Genomic DNA, 25,212 nt, shown 5'->3' on the forward strand with positions numbered 1-25,212 from the left:
CGCAGAGTACCGATAAAGTAGTTCTTGTGGTGAGAACCCCGAGTGACAAGGAAAGGCTATTTACGCTTGGGGGGCACCCAATTCTCAAGACTTGGTTGTGACATAACCGGTATCAAAAGCGTATCATGTATGGTGCAATTCCATTCCGTCTAACCTGGATTGGATCATCCCCACCCATCATGAGTTCCAGGAGACGGTGTCACCCCTGGGAAGATACTATCCTTGTCTCAGGAGTAGGTAAGTCCATCTCCTACGCCGCTTCAAACTCTTTACTTGACCTATTGGTTTTAAACATGTGACCCTATAAATCATTTGCTCCATCTAACACGGGTTTAATAATAATAGGAACTCCCCCCTCCTTATGAGGGAGGATATATCCTAGTATTAAATGTAAGGTGGCTTTAACGAATTTATTGTTTTTGTTGTACTTAACATACTGAATAACATAGGAGGTAAATAATGATTTTAGAATATTAATCAGCTGATGTACATTGGTTTGTTTTTAGTATTGCCCGTGTCAATAACAGTTTATTTGTCAGTAAAATGAGGTGATACGGTTTGATTATATTTGTTTTTGTAAAGATGAATTATTATCTTCAGTTATTTGTGGTGTTTTTGGGACAGAAGATTGTACTTTCAGAATATAGGAGCTTTTATTACTCAGAAGAGAAACACGCCTATGACGGTGGAAAGTTTATTACTAGGATTGAATTTTATAAAAAACCGGATAATCAGTGGGCAGCATCTGATTACTTTCACGACACTAAAGTGCGCTGTTTCAAATTTTGTCAATATAAACCTGAGAGTATCACACAACCTGGTTGTGTATTTTGTCCATATGAGTGTGCATATTGCGGTCAAATAGACTATAGTGATAAAGGAAGTAGAGATCACCTAACTGAAAGGAATACTTGCGTTTTTTACAACATATGGCACTTTGATAAGTTAGCACCAAGTGCGTATGGCAAAGCTTGCGTAAAAATTGACTACTGCACGGTCAATGGAACATCTCCGTGCCAGAACGGTGGCAAGTGCATGCTGGTCTACTACTCATACGTATGCCAATGTGATACTTCCAAATATTACGGCAATAACTGTGAACATGCGATACCTTCAGGTAAGGCACGGTATTTGTACTCAATTACATTCTGAAGTGTTATCTAGTGTTTACAACTAATTATGTTATATATTGACAAATAGTATGACAATAACTGTGAATATACAATATCTATGACACAGGATAACTGTCAACCTGTATGTATGTGACAGCGATATCTCTGACACATGTTAAATGTCAACCTGTATGTATGTGACAGCGCTATCTCTGACACAGAATAAATGTCAACCTGTATGTATGTGACAGCGATATCTCTGACACAGAATAAATGTCATCCTGTATGTATGTGACAGCGCTATCTCGGACACAGGATAACTGTCAACCTGTATGTATGTGACAGCGCTATCTCTGACACAGGATAACTGTCAACCTGTATATATGTGACAGCGCTATCTCGGACACAGGATAACTGTCAACCTGTATGTATGTGACAGCGCTATCTCTGACACAGGATAACTGTCAACCTGTATGTATGTGACAGCGCTATCTCTGACACAGGATAAGTGTCAACCTGTATGTATGTGACAGCGCTATCTCGGACACAGGATAACTGTCAACCTGTATGTATGTGACAGCACTATCTCTGACACAGGATAACTGTCAACCTGTATGTATGTGACAGCGCTATCTCGGACACAGGATAACTGTCAACCTGTATGTATGTGACAGCACTATCTCTGACACAGGATAACTGTCAACCTGTATGTATGTGACAGCGCTATCTCGGACACAGGATAACTGTCAACCTGTATGTATGTGACAGCGCTATCTCTGACACAGGATAACTGTCAACCTGTATGTATGTGACAGCGCTATCTCGGACACAGGATAACTGTCAACCTGTATGTATGTGACAGCGCTATCTCTGACACAGGATAACTGTCAACCTGTATGTATGTGACAGCGCTATCTCTGACACAGGATAACTGTCAACCTGTATGTATGTGACAGCGCTATCTCTGACACAGGATAACTGTCAACCTGTATGTATGTGACAGCGCTATCTCTGACACAGGATAAGTATCAACCTGTATGTATGTGACAGCGCTATCTCTGACACAGGATAACTGTCAACCTGTATGTATGTGACAGCGCTATCTCTGACACAGGATAACTGTCAACCTGTATGTATGTGACAGCGCTATCTCTGACACAGGATAACTGTCAACCTGTATGTATGTGACAGCGCTATCTCTGACACAGGATAAATGTCAACCTGTATGTATGTGACAGCGCTATCTCTGACACAGGATAAATGTCAACCTGTATGTATGTGACAGCGCTATCTCTGACACAGGATAAGTGTCAACCTGTATGTATGTGACAGCGCTATCTCTGACACAGGATAACTGTCAACCTGTATGTATGTGACAGCGCTATCTCTGACACAGGATAAGTCAACCTGTATGTATGTGACAGCGCTATCTCTGACACAGGATAAATGTCAACCTGTATGTATGTGACAGCGCTATCTCTGACACAGGATAAGTGTCATCCTGTATGTATGTGACAGCGCTATCTCTGACACAGGATAAATGTCATCCTGTATGTATGTGACAGCGCTATCTCTGACACAGGATAAGTGTCAACCTGTATGTATGTGACAGCGCTATCTCTGACACAGGATAAATGTCATCCTGTATGTATGTGACAGCGCTATCTCTGACACAGGATAAGTGTCAACCTGTATGTATGTGACAGCGCTATCTCTGACACAGGATAAATGTCAACCTGTATGTATGTGACAGCGCTATCTCTGACACAGGATAAGTGTCAACCTGTATGTATGTGACAGCGCTATCTCTGACACAGGATAAATGTCAACCTGTATGTATGTGACAGCGCTATCTCTGACACAGGATAAGTGTCAACCTGTATGTATGTGACAGCGCTATCTCTGACACAGGATAAAGTGTCAACCTGTATGTATGTGACAGCGCTATCTCTGACACAGGATAAGTGTCAACCTGTATGTATGTGACAGCGCTATCTCTGACACAGGATAAATGTCAACCTGTATGTATGTGACAGCGCTATCTCTGACACAGGATAAATGTCAACCTGTATGTATGTGACAGCGCTATCTCTGACACAGGATAAATGTCAACCTGTATGTATGTGACAGCGCTATCTCTGACACAGGATAAATGTCAACCTGTATGTATGTGACAGCGCTATCTCTGACACAGGATAAGTGTCAACCTGTATGTATGTGACAGCGCTATCTCTGACACAGGATAAGTGTCAACCTGTATGTATGTGACAGCGCTATCTCTGACACAGGATAATGTCAACCTGTATGTATGTGACAGCGCTATCTCTGACACAGGATAAATGTCAACCTGTATGTATGTGACAGCGCTATCTCTGACACAGGATAAATGTCAACCTGTATGTATGTGACAGCGCTATCTCTGACACATGTTAAATGTCAAACTGTATGTATGTAACAGCGCTATCTCTGACACATGTTAAATGTCAACCTGTATGTATGTAACAGCGCTATCTCTGACACATGTTAAATGTCAACCTGTATGTATGTGACAGCGCTATCTCTGACACATGTTAAATGTCAAACTGTATGTATGTGACAGCGCTATCTCTGACACAGGATAACTGTCAACCTGTATGTATGTGACAGCGCTATCTCTGACACATGTTAAATGTCAAACTGTATGTATGTGACAGCGCTATCTCTGACACAGGATAAGTGTCAACCTGTATGTATGTGACAGCGCTATCTCTGACACAGGATAATGTCAACCTGTATGTATGTGACAGCGCTATCTCTGACACAGGATAAGTGTCAACCTGTATGTATGTGACAGCGCTATCTCTGACACAGGATAAGTGTCAACCTGTATGTATGTGACAGCGCTATCTCTGACACAGGATAAATGTCAACCTGTATGTATGTGACAGCGCTATCTCTGACACAGGATAAATGTCAACCTGTATGTATGTGACAGCGCTATCTCTGACACAGGATAAATGTCAACCTGTATGTATGTGACAGCGCTATCTCTGACACAGGATAAGTGTCAACCTGTATGTATGTGACAGCGCTATCTCTGACACAGGATAAGTGTCAACCTGTATGTATGTGACAGCGCTATCTCTGACACAGGATAAGTGTCAACCTGTATGTATGTGACAGCGCTATCTCTGACACAGGATAAATGTCAACCTGTATGTATGTGACAGCGCTATCTCTGACACAGGATAAGTGTCATCCTGTATGTATGTGACAGCGCTATCTCTGACACAGGATAAGTGTCAACCTGTATGTATGTGACAGCGCTATCTCTGACACAGGTTAAATGTCAACCTGTATGTATGTGACAGCGCTATCTCTGACACAGGATAACTGTCAACCTGTATGTATGTATGTGACAGCGCTATCTCTGACACAGGATAACTGTCAACCTGTATGTATGTGACAGCGCTATCTCTGACACAGGATAAATGTCAACCTGTATGTATGTAACAGCGCTATCTCTGACACATGTTAAATGTCAACCTGTATGTATGTGACAGCGCTATCTCTGACACAGGATAAATGTCAACCTGTATGTATGTGACAGCGCTATCTCTGACACAGGATAACTGTCAACCTGTATGTATGTGACAGCGCTATCTCTGACACAGGATAAATGTCAACCTGTATGTATGTGACAGCGCTATCTCTGACACAGGATAATGTCAACCTGTATGTATGTGACAGCGCTATCTCTGACACAGGATAAACTGTCAACCTGTATGTATGTGACAGCGCTATCTCTGACACAGGATAATGTCAACCTGTATGTATGTGACAGCGCTATCTCTGACACAGGATAACTGTCAACCTGTATGTATGTGACAGCGCTATCTCTGACACAGGATAAATGTCAACCTGTATGTATGTGACAGCGCTATCTCTGACACAGGATAAACTGTCAACCTGTATGTATGTGACAGCGCTATCTCTCGGACACAGGATAATGTCAACCTGTATGTATGTGACAGCGCTATCTCTGACACAGGATAAATGTCAACCTGTATGTATGTGACAGCGCTATCTCTGACACAGGATAAACTGTCAACCTGTATGTATGTGACAGCGCTATCTCTGACACAGGATAACTGTCAACCTGTATGTATGTGACAGCGCTATCTCTGACACAGGATAAATGTCAACCTGTATGTATGTGACAGCGCTATCTCTGACACAGGATAACTGTCAACCTGTATGTATGTGACAGCGCTATCTCTGACACAGGATAACTGTCAACCTGTATGTATGTGACAGCGCTATCTCTGACACAGGATAATCAACCTGTATGTATGTGACAGCGCTATCTCGGACACAGGATAACTGTCAACCTGTATGTATGTGACAGCGATCTCTGACACAGGATAACTGTCAACCTGTATGTATGTGACAGCGCTATCTCGGACACAGGATAACTGTCAACCTGTATGTATGTGACAGCGCTATCTCTCAGGATAAGCTGTGACAGCGCTATCTCTGACACAGGATAATCAACCTGTATGTATGTGACAGCGCTATCTCTGACACAGGATAACTGTCAACCGGACACAGGATAACTGTCAATGATGACACAGGATACCTGTATGTATGTGACAGCGCTATCTCTGACACAGGATAAGTGTCAACCTGTATGTATGTGACAGCGCTATCTCTGACACAGGATAAGTGTCAACCTGTATGTATGTGACAGCGCTATCTCTGACACAGGATAAGTGTCAACCTGTATGTATGTGACAGCGCTATCTCTGACACAGGATAAGTGTCAACCTGTATGTATGTGACAGCGCTATCTCTGACACAGGATAAGTGTCAACCTGTATGTATGTGACAGCGCTATCTCTGACACAGGATAAGTGTCAACCTGTATGTATGTGACAGCGCTATCTCTGACACAGGATAAGTGTCAACCTGTATGTATGTGACAGCGCTATCTCTGACACAGGATAACTGTGACAGCGCTATCTCGGACACAGGATAACTGTCAACCTGTATGTATGTGACAGCGCTATCTCTGACACAGGATAAGTGTCAACCTGTATGTATGTGACAGCGCTATCTCTGACACAGGATAAGTGTCAACCTGTATGTATGTGACAGCGCTATCTCTGACACAGGATAAGTGTCATCCTGTATGTATGTGACAGCGCTATCTCTGACACAGGATAAGTGTCAACCTGTATGTATGTGACAGCGCTATCTCTGACACAGGATAAATGTCATCCTGTATGTATGTGACAGCGCTATCTCTGACACAGGATAAATGTCATCCTGTATGTATGTGACAGCGCTATCTCTGACACAGGATAAATGTCATCCTGTATGTATGTGACAGCGCTATCTCTGACACAGGATAAGTGTCAACCTGTATGTATGTGACAGCGCTATCTCTGACACAGGTTAAATGTCAAACTGTATGTATGTAACAGCGCTATCTCTGACACATGTTAAATGTCAACCTATATGTATGTGACAGCGCTATCTCTGACACAGGATAAATGTCAACCTGTATGTATGTGACAGCGCTATCTCTGACACAGGATAAATGTCAACCTGTATGTATGTGACAGCGCTATCTCTGACACAGGATAAATGTCAACCTGTATGTATGTAACAGCGCTATCTCTGACACATGTTAAATGTCAACCTGTATGTATGTGACAGCGCTATCTCTGACACAGGATAAATGTCAACCTGTATGTATGTGACAGCGCTATCTCTGACACATGTTAAATGTCAAACTGTATGTATGTAACAGCGCTATCTCTGACACATGTTAAATGTCAACCTATATGTATGTGACAGCGCTATCTCTGACACAGGATAAATGTCAACCTGTATGTATGTGACAGCGCTATCTCTGACACAGGATAAATGTCATCCTGTATGTATGTGACAGCGCTATCTCTGACACAGGATAAATGTCATCCTGTATGTATGTGACAGCGCTATCTCTGACACAGGATAAATGTCAACCTGTATGTATGTGACAGCGCTATCTCTGATACAGGATAAGTGCCAACCTGTATGTATGTGACAGCGCTATCTCTGACACAGGATAAATGTCAACCTGTATGTATGTGACAGCGCTATCTCTGACACAGGATAAGTGTCATCCTGTATGTATGTGACAGCGCTATCTCTGACACATGTTAAATATCAAACTGTATGTATGTAACAGCGCTATCTCTGACACATGTTAAATGTCAACCTGTATGTATGTAACAGCGATATCTCTGACACATGTTAAATGTCAACCTGTATGTATGTGACAGCGATATCTCTGACACATGTTAAATGTCAAACTGTATGTATGTGACAGCACTATCTCTGACACAGGATAACTGTCAACCTGTATGTATGTGACAGCGCTATCTCTGACACAGGATAACTGTCAACCTGTATGTATGTGACAGCGCTATCTCTGACACAGGATAAATGTCAACCTGTATGTATGTGACAGCGCTATCTCTGACACAGGATAACTGTCAACCTGTATGTATGTGACAGCGCTATCTCTGACACAGGATAAGTGTCAACCTGTATGTATGTGACAGCGCTATCTCTGACACAGGATAACTGTCAACCTGTATGTATGTGACAGCGCTATCTCTGACACAGGATAAATGTCAACCTGTATGTATGTGACAGCGCTATCTCTGACACAGGATAAATGTCATCCTGTATGTATGTGACAGCGCTATCTCTGACACAGGATAAGTGTCTACCTGTATGTATGTAACAGCGCTATCCCTGACACATGTTAAATGTCAAACTGTATGTATGTAACAGCGCTATCTCTGACACATGTTAACTGTCAACCTGTATGTATGTGACAGCGCTATCTCTGACACAGGATAAATGTCAACCTGTATGTATGTGACAGCGCTATCTCTGACACAGGATAAATGTCATCCTGTATGTATGTGAGCGCTATCTCTGACACATGTTAAATGTCATCCTGTATGTATGTGACAGCGCTATCTCTGACACATGTTAAATGTCATCCTGTATGTATGTGACAGCGCTATCTCTGACACAGGATAAATGTCAACCTGTATGTATGTGACAGCGCTATCTCTGACACATGTTAAATGTCATCCTGTATGTATGTGACAGCGCTATCTCTGACACAGGATAAATGTCAACCTGTATGTATGTGACAGCGCTATCTCTGACACAGGATAAGTGTCAACCTGTATGTATGTGACAGCGCTATCTCTGACACAGGATAAGTGTCAACCTGTATGTATGTGACAGCGCTATCTCTGACACAGGATAAATGTCAACCTGTATGTATGTGACAGCGCTATCTCTGACACATGTTAAATGTCAACCTGTATGTATGTGACAGCGCTATCTCTGACACAGGATAAATGTCAACCTGTATGTATGTGACAGCGCTATCTCTGACACAGGATAAATGTCATCCTGTATGTATGTGACAGCGCTATCTCTGACACATGTTAACTGTCAACCTGTATGTATGTGACAGCGCTATCTCTGACACAGGATAAATGTCAACCTGTATGTATGTGACAGCGCTATCTCTGACACAGGATAAATGTCATCCTGTATGTATGTGACAGCGCTATCTCTGACACATGTTAAATGTCCTGTATGTATGTATGTGACAGCGCTATCTCTGACACAGGATAAATGTCAACCTGTATGTATGTGACAGCGCTATCTCTGACACAGGATAAATGTCATCCTGTATGTATGTGACAGCGCTATCTCTGACACATGTTAAATGTCATCCTGTATGTATGTGACAGCGCTATCTCTGACACAGGATAAGTGTCAACCTGTATGTATGTGACAGCGCTATCTCTGACACAGGATAAGTGTCAACCTGTATGTATGTGACAGCGCTATCTCTGACACAGGATAAATGTCAACCTGTATGTATGTGACAGCGCTATCTCTGACACATGTTAAATGTCAACCTGTATGTATGTGACAGCGATATCTCTGACACATGTTAAATGTCAAACTGTATGTATGTGACAGCGCTATCTCTGACACAGGATAACTGTCAACCTGTATGTATGTGACAGCGCTATCTCTGACACAGGATAACTGTCAACCTGTATGTATGTGACAGCGATATCTCTGACACAGGATAACTGTCATCCTGTATGTATGTGACAGCGCTATCTCTGACACAGGATAACTGTCAACCTGTATGTATGTGACAGCGCTATCTCTGACACAGGATAACTGTCAACCTGTATGTATGTGACAGCGCTATCTCTGACACAGGATAACTGTCAACCTGTATGTATGTGACAGCGCTATCTCTGACACAGGATAACTGTCAACCTGTATGTATGTGACAGCGCTATCTCTGACACAGGATAACTGTCAACCTGTATACAGGGTGTCAATTAAGTATGGAACCTCTTTTTTAGTTTTTGAACCATAATAGAAAAAAATACCAAAGTTCACATGTGCTTACTGGTGATAGTAACGCACATATCTGCCCAATTACCGACCAAATAATCCCTTTGGGGGACGGTCCACAAGGAGTCAGACAAAATTCTTAAATAGCAGCATAGGTCAAGTTTGGTATCAAATTAAAGGTCTTACTTAGCAGAGTACAATGCCGCAAACCGGACTTCAAAAGGTGGATTCATTCAGTAGTTATAGCTATTTGAATTTTAAAACAATTGAACAATGTAGTTATTAAGTATTTCAAGTAAACACCAATTTTTAAGTACCTGTGATCAAAGTAAGTGTTCAAAATGGTCCCCTACCATCGTCTGGCAATGTCCTAGGCGGTTGTAAAAGCCATCCACTGCATTTGGAAGATAGTCACGAGGAATATCTTGAGCTTCTTGGACTATGAGATTTCTTAGGTGCGCCAAATCTCGAGGCTTAGTACGATAAACTTTATCTTTGAGGTATCTCCAAAGAAAAAAATCCAGCGGAGATAAATCAGGGGAACGAGCAGGCCACTCTACTGCACCACGTCTTCCAATCCATCTGTGAAGGAATATTGTATCCAAGTATTCTCTAACAAGAAGAGCAAAGTGTGTGGTGGCGTGCCATCTTGTTAGAAATAAATTATTTGAAATTGTCGACCAAGAGCAGCTTGTAGTGCAGGAATTATCTCATTTTGGAGCATTGCTAGGTACGAGTCACTATTTAAATTACCATTGATAAATAATGGGCCCATAATTTGATTTCCTATAATACCTGCCCAAACCTTAAGTTTCTGTGGATGCTGTGTATGACTCAATCTGCCACTTTCACATTCTAACACTAGTTGTGTTATTGGTAATAATTATTGATTCCTGGCTACGATTACTACATTGTCAGATGATGGTAGGGGACCATTTTGAACACTTACTTTGATCACAGGTACTTAAAAATTGGTGTTTACTTGTAATACTTAATAACTACATTGTTCAATTGTTTTAAAATTCAAATAGCTATAACTACTGAATGAATCCACCTTTTGAAGTCCGGTTTGCGGCATTGTACTCTGCTAAGCAAGACCTTTAATTTGATACCAAACTTGACCTATGCTGCTATTTAAGAATTTTGTCTGACTCCTTGTGGACCGTCCCCCAAAGGGATTATTTGGTCGGTAATTGGGCAGATATGTGCGTTACTATCACCAGTAAGCACATGTGAACTTTGGTATTGTTTTCTATTATGGTTCAAAAACTAAAAAAGAGGTTCCATACTTAATTGACACCCTGTATATGTAACAGCGCTATATCTGTTGTTAAATGTCAATCTGTATGTATGTGACAGCAATGTAATTATGTGTCAGATTAGGTATATACCCGAAGAAGACATCAGATTGCAGATCTGGAATTCTATATCCTTTAGTTAAGGAAGTGGATTTTCTTATTTCCTTTTCTATCCTGAAGTGATGGAAGACTACAAACAGTCATTCTTATGTACTCCGTCCACCCTAAAGTTGTTCAATTCTCTGTTATATATGTTTTGCAGGAATAATTAATGTTACATAATAGAAGGGTATACGTGATTCAGCCGAATTCGTAATGAATAAATTATTTATTTCATAAAAGAACACAAATATAAGTAGCAAAACAAAATCATATGCGTATTACATATGTATACTAACATAATATAAAATTCTATTATGACAAATCAAATACAATTTTATTAGGAAAATAGGGTCCCAAAGGCAAAGCCTGATGAGGGATTCCATCAGATAAGTTTATTTAGATAAAGAGTTATTTGCGGTTTCAGACACTATAACTATCTATATCTTCTAATCCCATAAATTAATTTATTGTTACACTCTTTATGGCTTAGCAAACAAAATAACGAAACTTAAACCCTTCGTGAATTTAAAAATAAACATAATATACTTATTTAAAAGAAAATATATGTTTAAACATTTCCACAAACCACCAAACCAAAATAACAAATAATAAAGGTTTTATTTTATACACTGAAGCACGCCTATTTTAAAGAAACTTTGTACACTATCATATTTACGTACCACAGTAACACACACTAGAAGAGAAAAACAAATTACTTATTGAATAGTAGTTAACAGATACTCAAAGTTGCTTCTGTCCATACTTAAAAGCCAGGTTTCAACACTTTTAAGGAATTTATTTAATTTTGAAATATTTTTTATATTTTGCGGCAACCTATTAAAAAGTCTTGGTCCTGTATAGTTAAATGTTTTTGTATAAAAAGTTACGAGGTTTAGGAATTCGTACATTAGGTTTAGGAACTCTAAAATTGTTAGCATTTCTAAGACCTTGTCTAAAAAAATTAAAATTTGATGGTAAATTTCCACTAATTAAATAAAAAGCTTTTAAAACCTTAAATATATAAATACAACGTAACGGAAAAATATTCATACTAACAAAACATGGATGAGATGGTTCTCTTAATCTTCTCTTTAGAATTAATTTAACATACCATTTTTGAATGTTTTCCACAGGTTTTATTGTAGATCTATACGTTCCACCCCAAGAAATTATAGCGTATTCTAATCTACTATTTACTAATGCAAAATATAAACAACGCAGAGTTTGGATTGGTCATACGTCTCGCAAGTGATAAAAATGTCTAATTCCTGTTATGAGTTTTCATTTTAGTTTAATTATATGCGTTTTCTAGCTCAATTCGCTATCTAGAATTACATTTAAATATTTTACTTCTCTGGTTGTAATTTCTGAACAATTTACACAGGTATTAATCGTATTTAAAGAATCTAAACATTTATATATATAATTTTATTATTAAATTCAATGAATCCCCTTAAATTAAAATTAATGCAGTTAGTGTTTTGTGTGTTGCAAACTAATTTATTCTTGTAAAACCACCATTTTAAAGTTTCCAGGTCAGTAAAAAGTTTTCTTTCTGATTCTTCCCACGTCTCACTTAAATAGCAGAGGGCCGTGTCAACCGCAAATGTGGTGATTTGGCCATTTAATGAAGAATTACAAAGATCATTGATATATGTAAGAAACAAAGTTGCTCCCAAGATCCCTGGGGGACTCCGTGCCTGACTACACCCATTTTAATTAAAACACCCTTGATTTTAACACATTGCCTTCTGTTTCGTAAATAGCTGGAGAACCAGGCATGAGCTACCCCACGAACTCCACAGTTATATAATTTCTCTGATAAAATGGCATGGTTGACTGTATCAATGCCTTCTGTATATCTAGGAAAAGTCCACTCACACACTTACAACTATTAATACCTTCATTTAATTTGCTAACAAAGTCTAAAAGAGCCCGTTCTGTATTCATTCCCACTCTAAACCCATACTGATTATTGCTAAAAATATCTACCCTATTTAAAAAGCTAATAAGTTTTTCTTTCATTACTATTTCTATTATTTTGGAAAATGTTGAAATCAATGAGATCGGGCGGAAATCTGAACAAATGTTGGGCGAATTACCCTTATAAATTGGTATACTATTACAACAGTCTTTTTAAGACTATCAGGGAAAATTCCCGTGCTAAAACTTAAGTTGATAATGAACGTAAAAACTTCAGCTATCCTTGAGCAGATATGCTTAATTAAAAAAGAGTTCAAACCATCAATCCCAGGCGATTTTCCATTTTTCAGAGACTTAACTATTCTCACAATGTCACCACAACACACCGGCCCTAACAATATTGGACCTAATGTTGTTATCCTACCTAATTTTTGTCCTATCTCTTGAACTAGGATAAAATTATTTTTGTATTGGCAGTCCTCCAAACCATTCGGCAATGAGTTATCCTCTATTATGTGATCAGCTACCGACCGAAAGAAATCATTAAATCGTCAGCAGCTATTTCTGGGTCTGAAATCATTGTATTATTAATTTTTTAACAAAATATATCATTCTTTATGTTCTGACCAGTCATATTCTTAATGGTATTCCAAGTAGCTTTATGGTTACCAATATTGTTTTCCAGTTTCTTTCTATAATAGTTTGATTTAGCTAACTCAATTTTTTGCCTCAAGCTGTTCCTAAAAGAATTATAATATAACCTAAATCTATCATTTAACGACCTATGTTTTATTTTTTTATATAACCAATTTCTTTTTCTTATTTGATTACAAATGTAATCATTCATCCAAGGCTTTAATTTGCGATTTCTATTATTTAATTTATAAACTACTTTACATTGTTCAATGCGAGATTGTATTTTAATTTCAAATAAATCAAGCGCCACAGAAGCGTTATTCTGCCTATAGATGTCAATCCAGTCCATATTAGCCAACATATCGTCCAGCTTATCGTAACTTACTGTATAACAGTACAAGTAGCAGCGGCGGGCTCGGCTGCGGGGCGCCCGGCCGACCGTACCCGCAACGACGCGACGTCATGTAGTGGTCGGTTACATCGGCCTCCACCACAGCCGCCTCCACCGCACACGGTCGCTTGTCTCTACATGACATCCTCAAGTAGACATGATCGATACACGATCGTGTCGTAGCAGTTACTCTTGTCGGTTGAGTTACAAGCGCTTCAAACCCATAACCAGCCATCATTAATTTATAGTTGTCCACATCATTATCATCTGTCTTTAATAAATCAATATTTATATCACCCATCACAATACAGTCTTTTAAAGATTTGTCATTTTTGATTAAACATGTATTAAATTCATTAATAAAATATTGAATTGTACAACTATGTAAACGATAAACAGTAAATAAAATAAAATCGTGGCCTGAAAAACAAACTTGTAGCATTAAAATATCAGCTGATTTTAATTTTAACTGTTCACTGTATGTAATAATTACAGAATTCTTTTTATAAACCGCTATACTCCCCCAGAACGATATATATTTCATTTGTACATACAATCAAGTCATAATTAGGTAGCCTATAAAACATAGCTTCATCCTTACTAATCCAAATTTCACTTAAAATTATTATTTCTGGATACTCCTACCTTACGCTCAGCTCAGCTTCAAAACGATCAAGATTTTTTCGCAAGCTACGAATATTTTGATGTATTATATAACAACTATTTCCTTCCGTATTACAAATTTCCAATAACTTACAAAAACACATATATACAATTATCACCTACTAAATTCTTATGAAAATCGTTTGAAGCAACAATAAATTATTTATACCATCTGAATGTTTTAATTTGCTAAAATTACAAAATAAAAGATACCTACTCAAAATGTAGCTTAATTATACCAGCCATTTTCCGAAGATAAAAAACACTTTTGTTGTCAGAACAGTTTACAGTTTTTCTAAGTCGGCTGCAGATTTGATCTTGATCGCCGGCGAGGCGTCGCTGACACGCATGAGGATGTTGCCGCCTCGAAGCCACAGATATTTAATATTGCGTGTCTTCTTCACCTCTCGAGCCTGTCCAAGGAGTCGTCTTCTAGCTGGAGATAGAGACTCGTTCACAAATATCGGTTTATCAACTGCTAGTCCAATATGCCTTGTAGAAAACTATTGCCTTTTCTATCGTCTTTTATTTATTAAAAGTTCTTTATCGGTACGACGAACGAATTTAACAATAATGCCGCGTGGTCGAGATGGATTGTCCTTACTGCCGACGCGATGACACACGTCTATCATGTCATCAGCAATGTTTACATTTAAGGCCTTCCCGACGTCTTTCACAATTTGCACCACCGATTCATTATTAGCTTCAGGAATACCTTGCAGCTCAACACAATTCCTCCGCCAATACTGTTCTAAGTCGTTTACCTTTTTTCCAGATTAAATACCTTTTCTTTTAAAACTTTATTTTCCAATTTTAGTTCATCAATCACTTTTACAAATGTTTCAATTTTTCCAATCTCGATCTGCAAAGTTTCAATGTTTTCTTCAAGTTTACTATGCAGTAAACCGTAAGACTCATTAAAATCACTTACATTTTTCCTTTGCTCATCTCTTATTTCATTCCGCGCCTTCATAATGTCCTCTAGCGTTATCGTACCTTCTTGCGCACTAGTTTCCAGTCTCACACTCTTCCGCCGCGCTTGGCCGCACGGATCGCACCTCCAAACGGCGTTTTGCTCCTCCAAATAAGCCAAATCCGCTTGGACCATTTTAACACATTTTGCGTGAAATACTTTTGCACAGTCACTGCACGTTAATTTTGTTTGACTTTTTTTTGAAACTAGACAAGAACACTTGGCAGTTAGACATATTTAAGAAATATATAAGAAAAGTCTCAGATTGACACTGACAGTATACAATAGCACGGGATACGAGGATAAGTAACGGTGGCCACTTACGATACACGATACACGGGAACACAGATAAGAGATCCGCACTGCGATACGTCCGCTCCGTTTGAACTCTGACTCGTCACTGATTCCCACAGCATGCATCTGACTGGTCCCCCGTCCAAAAGGCCTCTCTTGTGGCTATGTGCGATATCATTAAAGCCCAAAAACAAACTACTAATACGATTATTCTTATGAATATTTTATAGGGTATTTGTTACATCGATTATATCTCATGGGACTGCCAATGATGTGGATATCCAAGCTCATTACGGTAATGATGTAGTTGGGATAGTATCAATGGTTATGTTAACAATGTATTTAGACTTTACACAGTTATGTTAATAAAGTAGTTAGATAACGTAGCTGTGGTAGGAAGGACTGATACAATTGGATTTTGAGTTTAGCTCCAGTTCACCTTCCTTTTATAGCAGCGTATGGTATCTGACGCTGTCTCAGATGACTCCTGGAATCTTGAGTCGTCTGAAGAGATCCAAAGGAAGTCGACGACGAAAAAGCTCATCTGAGTACCTCATGAGACTATGAGACTACCACCTCACCTTTTTGTAGGTATCTCTGATGTCGAAGCGATATAAAAGTTTCGTTTTGGTCTTCTTCGTCGTCGACTTTCTTTGGATCTCTTCAGACAAACATGACTCCACAATCCAGCAGTTACGTCAGAGACAGTATCAGATAAAAGACCCTGCAATAAAATGAAGGTTAACCGCAGTTAAACTCAAAATTCAATTGAATAAACCCTTCTTATCATAACTACGTTATGTGTTATTAATATGTTAACCTGTTTCAGCCACAGTTCTATTGCATACTTACAGATTGACTGTTAATCTATGTCAGTTAAAGTGTTATCTCATATATACAATTTGAAATGTAACCGCTCTTATAGACAGCAATATCCTTTACATAAATCTTGACATTTAACTTGTCTTATAGACAGCAATGTTCCGTACATAAATCCTGAAATGGAATTTGTCTTTAGACAGCAATATCAGGTACATAAATATTGACATTTAACCTGTCTTGTAGACAGCAATATCCTGTACTAAATTGTGACAATTAGCCCCTATTTAGACAGTATTATCCTATACATATATCTTGACATATAACCTGTCTTATATACAGCAATATCCTGTACGTTAATCCTGAAATTTAACCCTTCTTTAGATAGTAATATCCTGTACATAAATCCTGACATTTAACCTGTCTTATAGACAGCAATATCCTGTCCATAAATCCTGACAATTAGCCCGTCTTTAGACAGTAATATCCTATATGTGTAAAGACGGGCTAATTGTCAGGATTTATGTACAGGATATTGCTGTCTATAAGACAGTTTAAATGTCAAGATATTGCTGTATACAAGTCAGGTTAAATGTCAAGATTTATGTACCGGATATTGGTGTCTATAAGACAGGTTTTAATGTCAAGATTTATGTTCAGGATATTGCTGTATATAAGAAAAGTTAAATATCAAAATTTATGTACAGTATATTGCTGTCTATAAGACAGGATTTAGTGTCAAGATTTATGTTCAGGATATTGCAGTATATAAGACAGGTTTTAATGTCAACATTTATGTTCAGGATATTGCTGTATATAAGACAGGTTTAATGTCAAGATATATGTATAGGATATTACTGTCTAAAGACAGGCTAATTGACAAGATTTATGTACAGGATATTTCTGTATATAAGACGGGTTAAATGTCAACATTTATGTTCAGGATATTGCTGTCTATACGACAGGTATTAATGTCAAGATTTATGTACAGGATATTGCTGTCTATAAGACACGTTAAATGTCAAGATATTGCTGTATACAAGACAGGTTAAATGTCAAGATTTATGCACCGGATATTGGTGTCTATAAGACAGGTTTTAATGTCAAGATTTATGTTTAGGATATTGTTGTATATAAGACAGGTTAAATGTCAAGATTTATGCACCGGATATTGGTGTCTATAAGACAGGTTTTAATGTCAAGATTTATGTTTAGGATATTGTTGTATATAAGACAAGTTAAATATCAAGATTTATGTACAGGTATTGCTGTCTATAAGACAGGGTTTAATGTCAAGATTTATGTTCAGGATATTGCTGTATATAAGACAGGTTAAATATCAAGATTTATGTATAGGATATTGCTGTCTATAAGACAGGATTTAGTGTCAAGATTTATGTTCAGGATATTTCTGTATATAAGACAGGTTTAATGTCAACATTTATGTTCAGGATATTGCTGTATATAAGACAGGTTAAATATCAAGATTTATGTACAGGATATTGCTGTATATAAGACAGGTTTAATGTCAACATTTATGTTCAGGATATTGCTGTATATAAGACAGGTTTAAATATCAACATTTATGTTCAGGATATTGCTGTATATAAGACAGGTTTAAATATCAACATTTATGTTCAGGATATTGCAGTATATAAGACAGGTTTAATGTCAAGATATATGTATAGGATATTACTTTCTAAAGACAGGCTAATTGACAGGATTTATGTACAGGATATTTCTGTCTATAAGACGGGTTAAATGTCAAGATTTATGTTCAGGATATTGCTGTCTATAAAACAGGTTAAATATAAAGATTCATGTACAGGATATTGCTGTCTATAAGACAGGTTTTAATGTCAAGATTTATGTTCAGTATATTGCTGTAGATAAGACAGGTTAAATGTCCAGATATATGTATAGGATATTACTGTCTAAAGACAGGTTAAATGTCAAGATTTATGTTCAGGATATTGCTGTATATAAGACAGGTTAAATATAAAGATTCATGTACAGGATATTGCTGTCTATAAGACAGCTTTTAATGTCAAGATTTATGTTCAGGATATTGCTGTAGATAAGACAGGTTAAATGTCCAGATATATGTATAGGATATTACTGTATATAAAGACAGGTTAAATGTCAAGATTTATGTTCAGGATATTGCTGTATATAAGACAGGTTAAATATAAAGATTCATGTACAGGATATTGCTGTCTATAAGACAGCTTTTAATGTCAAGATTTATGTTCAGGATATTGCTGTAGATAAGACAGGTTAAATGTCAAGATATATGTATAGGTTATTACTGTATAAAGACAGGCTAGTTGACAGGATTTATGTACAGGATATTTCTGTCTATAAGACAGGTTAAATGTCAAGATTTATGTTCAGGATATTGGTGTCTATAAGACAGGTTAAATGTCAAGATTTATGTACACGATATTGCTATTTATAAGACATGTTAAATGTCCAGATTTATGTACAGGATATTACTGTTTATAAGACAGATGTCAGGATTTATGTACAGGTAATTGCTGTCTAAAGACAAGTTAAATGTCAGGACTTATGTCCAGGATATTGTGTACACCAATATCCTGAACATAAATGTTGACATTAAACCTGTCTTCATACAGCAATATCCTGAACATAAATCTTGACATTTAACCTGCCTTTAGACAGTAATATCCTATACATATATCTGGGCATTTAACCTGTCTTATATACAGCAATATCCTGTACATAAATCCTGACATTTAACCTGTCTTTAGACAGCAATATCAGGTTCATAAATCTTGACAGTAAACCTGTCTTACATACAGCAATATCCTGAACATAAATCTTGACATTTAACCTGTCTTGTATACAGCAATATCTTGACATTTAACCTGTCTTATAGACAGCAATATCCTGTACATAAATCCTGACAATTAGCCCGTCTTTAGACCGTAATATCCTATACACATATCTTGGCATTTAACTTGTCTTATATACAGCAATAACCTGAACATAAATCTTCACATTTAACCTGTCATAGACAGCAATATCCTGTACATAAATCCTGACATTCAATCTGTCTTTAGACAGCAATATGTTGTAAACAAGTCTTGACATTTAAGCTGTCTTATAGACAGCACCAGCATCAAACAATTCTAGTCAAAAGAATAAATACAAATTGGTTTATTTTCTCAATTTTCACAAAAGTTTTGTACTTAGAAACAGAATAAATAATATAGCCCGCTATCTAAATCATAAAAACACGTCTTCTCTTGTGATCGTGGTAACCAGAGGAACTCTACATCGGCATTCACTTGAACAACAGGTGCTTATATACGGGCAAAGCTTACGAAAAGCGTGCGAAGCCGCGGGAAACAGCTGGCAGTTTATATAAGAGTTTTAGAAACTGGGCCCTCCTGGAGGATTTTAATTTTATTTACTGAGATTTTACGTCTTAAACGTCTAAAGCCCTATACTTTAACTTAATCCTTTAAGTGCAAAATATTTTTTAAGTTCAAATATAATTTAAATATAAGTTCTATTAAGTTAAATACGATTTAATTCATTGAATTACAGGACAAGAAAATAAGCTAGCAAGTGGAATACAGTTGTGGATTCCAACTTCTGTTGGGTATTACAGATATTACCCAGCTATCGTAACGTCTCTTTTCGACGGCGAGAAAGTTAAATACGAGCTTTTAACCAAACATGGTTATGAAATTATGCTGGATGAACGAAATAAAATTCCTTTTTGCTCATCGGAACCGGATCAGTGTGGCTGTAAGGAAGGTAAAGTACTTAATTTTACGAGTTTTTATTTCAGCTTGGATAAAAATGTTTATTTATATTTAGTTACTTAATACGATAGTTGGAATGTTGCTTAACACCTGCGCATAATGAGTAGCTATAATTCATTATTGTAGTATAAAACTGAGCACTCCGAGTGACCGACAAATGTGGAATGTAATGAAAAGATTAATTGCTTATTTTGAAACAATTTGAAAATCTGTCGACTGTTATGCGTAAGATTAGTAATAAAACTTGACACGGATTAGCAAATCCTCTGTCAAAATAAACCGTTTACTCGGTAGAAGAGAGGATGTGCTTAACCTGACTCTAGATATTTAAATAATAAAGATAATCTTAAGAAAATACCAGTCAATATAAACAAGTAAAAGTGTGGTACTTAATGTGATGGTTGATTAGTAGTCTATCACGTATATAAACAATTCAAGTTCTATTGTAAGGAATAAGATACAAGGGATGGGACGATTGACTACTTTTTACAACCGACTAGTGACTATTTGACTATATTCAAATCTGACTAGACTACTCGTGAAAACTAGTCGACTTATTTTTCTTGTCTTGACATGAAAGTCTACCGTTGCCAATGATGATTATAGAGTCGGTCTTAACTATAAGAATAAGAATAGAATAAGAATATATTTATTCATAAAAGTGTTACGTAAATATTTTTAAACAAGTTACAACTTACATCAAAATAAACTAAAAGTAAAAAAAGGAAACACTTCAGTTATATGATCATACTAACAAATATTTTAGTGAAACATACTTTTTTGAATATACAGAGCCTCTAAAGGCAAAGCCTGTGCAGAGGTTCCTTCATACTAAATTAAATTCGTGATAGCTCAGATAGAATGTTGACAATTAATTTTGATTAAAAAACTCCCGTTTATCAAATATCTATGTTACTTCTAAATTTGTACTTATGTGCAACTCTAATCCGAATAAAACGTGATAACTAATGGTATGCAGAAGACAATTTATATTTTGTTTACTTAATAGCCATAACTTCAATAGTTTTGAAAAAATATGTATATTTTTTTAATCACATATATCTTTTGGTATTGTATTAAACATTTTAGGTCCTAAAAAACAATAGCTTTTTCTAAAAATAGTTAAATTAGGTTTTGGAACTACTATTTTGTCTTTGTGCCTTAATTTATTTTTTAGATATTAATTAATACAGGCAAATTACCACTAGTGACATGACTATTTTTAAAACCTTATACACAAACAAATATGTAATTGGAAAAATGTTTAAACTTATAAATAATGGATGAGATGGCTCGTATCTACATTTTCTTTTAACTAACCGAATGAATTTCTTTTGTTGCATTAGAAGAGGCTTTAAATTTGTTTCATAAGTTCCACCCCAGCAAAATATTCCATATTCTAATCTACTGTTTACTAATGAAAAATATAACATTCTCATAACTTCCTCTGTACACATATTTTGTAGAAAATAAAAGGTTCTTAAAATACCATTAAATTTTTCTTTACCATGTCTATGTGTTGTTTCCAGTTTATTTCCCTATCCAGCAAGATTCCCAGATATTTCAAATTGTCAGCCTGAGACACAATTACACACTCAGGAAACTCTTTGTATACAAACAACTCACATAATTATATAAAATTTGATTGGTAAAATTTTGTGGATCTTTTTTCGGGCTAAAATTTAAGTACTTTGTTTTTCCGGACTTAATAACATATTGTTCTTTGAGAACCACGATTGAAGGGCTTTTAAATCTATACTCATTGCTTCTTCTATATCATTCCAGTCATCTTTTATGTAAGTTAATGCTGTATCGTCAGCAAATAATGTTATTTTACCATATAAATTTGAATTACAGAGATCATTGATATATACTATAAACAATATTGCACCTAATACTGACCCTTGGGGTACTCCACTTTTTATTATACCAAAGTCACTGAAAGTATTGCTAATTTTTACACATTTTCTCCTATTATGTAACTTGAAAACCAGGAAAGAACGTTTCCTCTGATACAGCAAAAGTATAATTTATTTAAAAGAATGTCATGATCTACAGTGTCAAAAGCTTTCTTTATGTCCAAAAATAATCCACTAACTTTGCGTCCTCAATTTATCGCATCAAGTACGTCATCCATAAAGTTTTTTAACGCAGTTTCAGTACTCAAGCCCTCTCTGAAACCGAACTGATTTTTACTAAAGAAATGGGTTTGCTCAAGAAATTTAACTAACCTTTTTTTCATATTTTTTTCAAAAATCTTTGCAAAAGTTGAGAGTAAAGATATCGGTCTGAAATTGTTGCAGTCATTATTCGGTCCACTCTTATGCAAAGAAATTACCACAGCAGTTATTAAAATATCCGGAAATATGCCCTTTTCAAAACTTAAGTTAATTAAGTACAGTAAGACGTTCACTATTTTTGGATACATCAATTTAATTAGAGATGAGCTAATGTTATCAATTCCAGGCGAGGTGTTATTTTTCAAATCTCTTATAACTATCATCTACCACTACTGGAGCTAAAAACACGGAATTGCTTGAATTATATAATTTAAAAAATCTCTTATAGCAAAAAAAGTCAAAGTTATCAGGTTTTAATTTGTTATGTCTAGCTTATCTACAATAGACATAAAATGAATTAAACTCATTCTAAATTTGTTTAATATCGCAGATTTCGTTACCATTAATATTCAAAGACTGTTTGGGAGGTCGTTTTGACGTTTGTCCTGTTATTTCATTTATAACCTTCCACGTAGTCCTCGAATCTCCGTTACATTGATAAAAAGTATTTTCGTAATAAGAATTTTTTAAATTTCTGATTTCTAATTGTAGTTTATTCCTGTAATTTTTGTAACGCAATTTTAATTTTCCATTGTTTGGGTGATGCTTAACGAGTTTATAGAGTTTATTTTTATTTTTTTACAAATACAATCACTCATCCAAGGTTTAATTTTAAAAACGCCGCGTGTTTTGCTTGATTGTTCAAATTTACTCTCAGAAATTATTGTTTGGATGGTATTATGAAAAGTATCAAACGCAGTTGACGGGTTTTTATCGTCGTAGACTTCTATCCATTTAACCTGATCAAGTCGTGCAAGAAGCCCGTCGTAACCTATGCAGGGGAGGGGCCGGCAGAATCAGCTGATGTCTGTCCGTCCACCCTCCCCCGCCCCTGACCACCCGCACACACACAACACTCGTCCTGTGATCTGTAATATTCGCGTCTATTACCTTTACATCGACTTGAGTCTTGACTTTGTTTGCTAATCTAGCAAACACGTGATCGATGCATGAAACTGATTCTGATGTTACTCTAGTTGGTTTTTTCAATAAACAATCGAATCCGTTTGAGGAATTGTCAATTATCATACTATTTTCAAGCAAGTTTAAGTTAGCGTCTCCGATGAAAAGAGCGTTCTTTTTCGTTTTAAAATTATTATTACGAACAAAATACTCATTAATCTCAACTAGAATATCGTCCTTGCTGAAGCTATGCAGCCTGTAAATTGCAAACAAACAAAACCTCTGTGAGTTAAACTTAAATTCTAATATCATTAGATCTGCTGTTTTAAAGTTTATCGGTTCACATTAACAATTTCAACATCGAACTTTACAAAAATTGCTAAACCTCCTGCCCTCTGATTTTCATTTGCATTTGAAAAACTTCTATAATTTGGAATTTAAAAAAATCTGTAACTCTTCATTATCTATAGATACCTATAAAATCCAAATACCACTGACTGATCCACTCACTCATCGCTCTATCTCAACAACGACAAGACCCAGAATCCTGAAATTTGGCATGGTGGTCGTACTTATGATGTAGATGTGCAATAAGGCTGGGTTTTCAAAAATTCGTCTTTTAAATGGTACGTGGATAGTTTGCAAACGAATTTTTGGACTCAATTTAGCCACTTTGAGCACTCCCAAAGTACTTTTATAGTTATTTAGTAGTGTAAAACCTACTAAAATAAACAGTATACTACAGTAAAAGTTAAAGAAATACTTAGGAAAGGCAATATTAGTGTTGTAAAACATCGCTAAAAGTAGCCAAATAAACGTTAGTTGGATAATATTGGTGTGGCTATTTTTTACCATGCAACTTTAAAATCTACTAGAATAAATAGGAATCCATGGGAAATTTTAGAAAATATGGTAATAAGAATGCTATTTATGTTGACGTAGATCACTGAATGCAGCCAAATAAAACGTTAGTTGAATACGCTCTATTTGAATGTTGTACTTTTTGCCCTCTGAAAGTAAGCTCATCAGGGTTCTTTGATTTTAATTATGTTGTCAAATATAGATGTGTGGCAAAATAAACATGTTCGCCCGATACGCTCTGTTAAAATACGCTACTTTATATCCTCTGAAAATAAATTTGTCTGGGCTCATTGCATTATTAAATTGACATCTCTATTGGAATAAATTAGATTCATTCGATAATATATAAAGTACTAAGAAATAAGTCATAGTTATGACTATTTGCTTAAAAACCCGTCCAATAACAATGCTCTCATTCATGACCTTTACACAGTTTACTATTGAAATTTACCTTTCTATAATCTATAAATACTATAAATGCTTAATAAACCTAGTTTTCATAAAGGTACCAAATTAAATGGCATGGAAGTCTCATTTTAACAGAGCGGACCAAATCAAAGGTGACTTTTGAACGCAACCAGTGGTCTGACAGGGGGGGGGGTGGAAGTACGACAGGATGGCTCAGTTGACAACTCATTCATGGAACAGCCTCTCCATGCTGC

The 25,212-nt window shown here is 36.5% G+C and overlaps 1 protein-coding gene across 1 annotated transcript in view; it reads left to right on the plus strand.

Annotated features, from left to right (window-relative positions):
* Window positions 1-527: 527 nt before the first annotated feature.
* The window catches only part of LOC124360850, a 125,746-nt gene continuing 101,061 nt past the window's right edge, over window positions 528-25,212 (plus strand). The window contains exons 1-2 of the mRNA XM_046814799.1: window positions 528-1,117; window positions 20,227-20,439. Coding sequence (XP_046670755.1) covers window positions 583-1,117; window positions 20,227-20,439 — 748 coding nt within the window. The 5' untranslated portion in view covers window positions 528-582. The remainder of the gene's footprint in view (window positions 1,118-20,226; window positions 20,440-25,212) is intronic.

The sequence above is a fragment of the Homalodisca vitripennis genome, chromosome 4, assembly GCF_021130785.1.
Source record: "Homalodisca vitripennis isolate AUS2020 chromosome 4, UT_GWSS_2.1, whole genome shotgun sequence".
NCBI lineage: Eukaryota > Metazoa > Arthropoda > Insecta > Hemiptera > Cicadellidae > Homalodisca > Homalodisca vitripennis.